Source organism: Octopus bimaculoides, chromosome 15, assembly GCF_001194135.2.
Source record: "Octopus bimaculoides isolate UCB-OBI-ISO-001 chromosome 15, ASM119413v2, whole genome shotgun sequence".
In the NCBI taxonomy this organism is placed as follows: Eukaryota; Metazoa; Mollusca; class Cephalopoda; order Octopoda; family Octopodidae; genus Octopus; species Octopus bimaculoides.
This window is the reverse complement of record NC_068995.1, coordinates 10,752,130-10,755,049: the sequence shown is the minus strand read 5'-3', so window position 1 is coordinate 10,755,049 and position 2,920 is coordinate 10,752,130. Positions and strand designations below refer to the sequence as shown.

The window sequence follows — 2,920 nt, the reverse complement described above, 5'->3', positions numbered from 1 at the left end:
TTAACGTGCAAGTGGCTGAGCACTCCACAGACACGTGTACCCTTAACGTAGTTCTCGGGGATATTCAGCATGACACAGTGTGACAAGGCTGACCCTTTGAATTACAGGCACAACAGAAAGAGGAAGAAAGAATGAGAGAAAGTTGTGGTGGAAGAGTACAGCAGGGTTCGCCACCATCCCCTGCCGGAGCCTCGTGGTGCTTTAGGTGTTTTCGCTCAATAAACACTCACAACGCCTGGTCTGGGAATCGAAACTGCGATCCTATGACCGCGAGTCCGCTGCCCTAACCACTGGGCCATTGTGCCTCCACATGTTATATATAAAACGGGGAATGTTTGGGCCCAATATGGCTGATTTAAATGCTAAAGGGTTGCACAACCATAACAACAAGGAATGACAGACACATGGGATAACGTGGTCCTATATGCCCCTAAAAAAAGGGTAGGATGGTCACAAATGGAGTATCTTTGGTCATAGGGGCTAAACAACAACGACAACAACATAAAACAAGGACATTAGATAATGTAGTCCTATATACCCCTAAAACAAAGAAAAGGCGTGATGGTCACATCTGGCATGTTTTTGATCATAGTTGACCTTGGGCTAAACAATAAAAAGAACAAAAAGGATGAACAAAGACATTAGATAATGTAGTCCTTAAAAAAAAAAAAGATGTGATGGTCATGGTGGGAATGTCTTTGGTCATAGTTCTGTTCAATCCCGGTTGACCTGGTGCTAAACAACACCAATAACAACTCGCTTCTCTACTACACCACTTCAGCAGTTAAAAAGTTCACGGTCAAATGAGCAGCTAGCATTAGACAGAGCAACCAACTGTAAAAAAAAAAAAAAAAAAATGCATTTCTGCAGAAAATATGCAAATATGTCTGAATTTACATATTTTCAACAATAACTAAAATAATGAATAAATGAATTGTAAAAGAAATTGAAAAAAAAAACATATGTACACAAATTCATTCCAGACACATTAAAGCAAGGAAAAATTTATGTAAAACAATATTATTATTATTATTGTTATTATTATGATTAATCATCATCATCATTATTTATTGCTTTTGTTTTTCCTTACATGTGTTTGGCTGAAATATGAGAAAAAATATATAATTATTCAATTTCAAAATATTTCACTTTGATTTCATTTGAATAACTAAGCAAAATGAATTCAATATTTTCTTTCTTTTTTTTTTGTCACTTTGTTTTGTTACAGAGTTAATGTTGCTTCATTGTTGTTGATTATTTACCAAAATAACATGGAATATGCAACAGAGTAAGTAAATCTATCTTTCTTCCTCTCCACACATGCATGTGTGTGTATGTGTGTGCATGCATGTGTGTGTATGTGTGTGCATGCATGTGTCTATGTGTGTATTCCTCCTATCTTTCAAAAGAGGCATAAGCACTTTTACACACATACACAAACACACAATGGAACTTCCTCCTACCAAATTTACTCACAAGGTTTTGGTCAGCCTGAAGTTATCATGGAAAACACTTGTCAGATAAAATTCTTTGGATTTTGGGAGTTAAAAATTTTTTTTTTTCTGATTTGGCTCCCCATTGTCTTATGTGTGAAAAAGAGGTAAATCATCATCATCATCATCATCGTTTAGCATCCTCTTTCCATGCTGGCCAGGTAGGAGCCTGCACCAGGCAGGAGCGTGTTTTGGCATGGTTTTTACTGCTGGACGCCTTTCCTAACACCAACCACCCCACAGAGTGGACTGAGTGTTTTTTTTTATATGGCACAAGCACAGGCAAGGTCAGTTTTGGCATGCTTTTTTTACAGCTGGATACCCTTCCAAATGCCAACCACTTCACAGTATTGACTGGATGCTTTTTAAGGAGTCCAGGTTATTTACCCCCATGGACAATAACCCCACAAGGACAATTACCCCTGAGGACAACAGATGATGATTTAAAACTTAATATATTGTAGACGGGGTAATTAACTAAGGGGCATTATTGTCCTAGGGGGTAGTTATCATCAGGGGATAGTTGTCATCAGGGGAATTTGTCCTAGCGGGGGTAATTGTCCTGATATGCTTTTTAAGTGACACCAGCACTGGCAGGGTCACCTAGTAACTCATAAGACAAAGATCCTTTAAGAAGGGAGTGGGGCATTGGATGAGGGGATCTTGTGTCAGATGATGAATGGTTAGAGCATGACAGAGAGACAGAAACAGATGTCAATTTTTTCAAATTTCAAAAACAATAAAACAAAAGTTGCAGAAGAAGAATGAAACTATAAAAAAAAAAAAAAAAAAGCATAAAACACCACAATAAAAATATCATTCATGTTAATTCAAATATAAGTTTCAGATACTTCCACAAGGGCAGCAGATTCAGGGGTAAGTCAATTACATCAGCCCTAGTACATGACTGGTACTTTATTTTGTTGACCCTGAAAGGATGAAAGGCAAAGTCAACTTTGGCAGCATTTGAACTCAGAACATGAAGGCGGAAGAAATGCCACAAAGCATTTTGCCTGGAATGCTAACGACTCTGCTCGTTTGCTGTCTTGATGTTAATTTAGATATCACTGGAAGGAAACTAATTAATCCGGCAAACCAATATCTCTGTGTGTGTGCGAGTGTGAGAGGGAGAGAGAGAGCGAGTGTGAGAGGGAGAGAGAGAGAGAGAGCGAGAGATTGTGTGGCACTCCTTCGAACCCACAAGAGTTAACAAGTGAAACAGAGACAGGCAGAAACAAGAAAAATGCCCCTGTTATTTGAATACTATACAAATATGTCTTTAAAAAGACTTTTCTTTTAAATTTACTAAAATTTAATTTTTCAATAATCTATTATTCATATTTACTGTTGAAAAAATCTCAAGGATCGAAACCGGTTCTGTAATGTTCTTTATAAAAGTATTTTAGCATTTTCTACTTTGTCTTTTT

The 2,920-nt window shown here is 37.4% G+C and overlaps 1 protein-coding gene across 1 annotated transcript in view; it reads left to right on the top strand.

Annotated features, from left to right (window-relative positions):
- Nucleotides 1-2,920, top strand: part of LOC106873239 (plexin-A2) — a gene marked incomplete at its 3' end in the record, with an annotated part of 282,570 nt that overhangs the window by 245,576 nt on the left and 34,074 nt on the right. Inside the window, exon 26 of the mRNA XM_014920511.2 lies at nt 1,229-1,288. Within this exon, the coding sequence (XP_014775997.1) occupies nt 1,229-1,288 (60 nt within the window). The remainder of the gene's footprint in view (nt 1-1,228; nt 1,289-2,920) is intronic.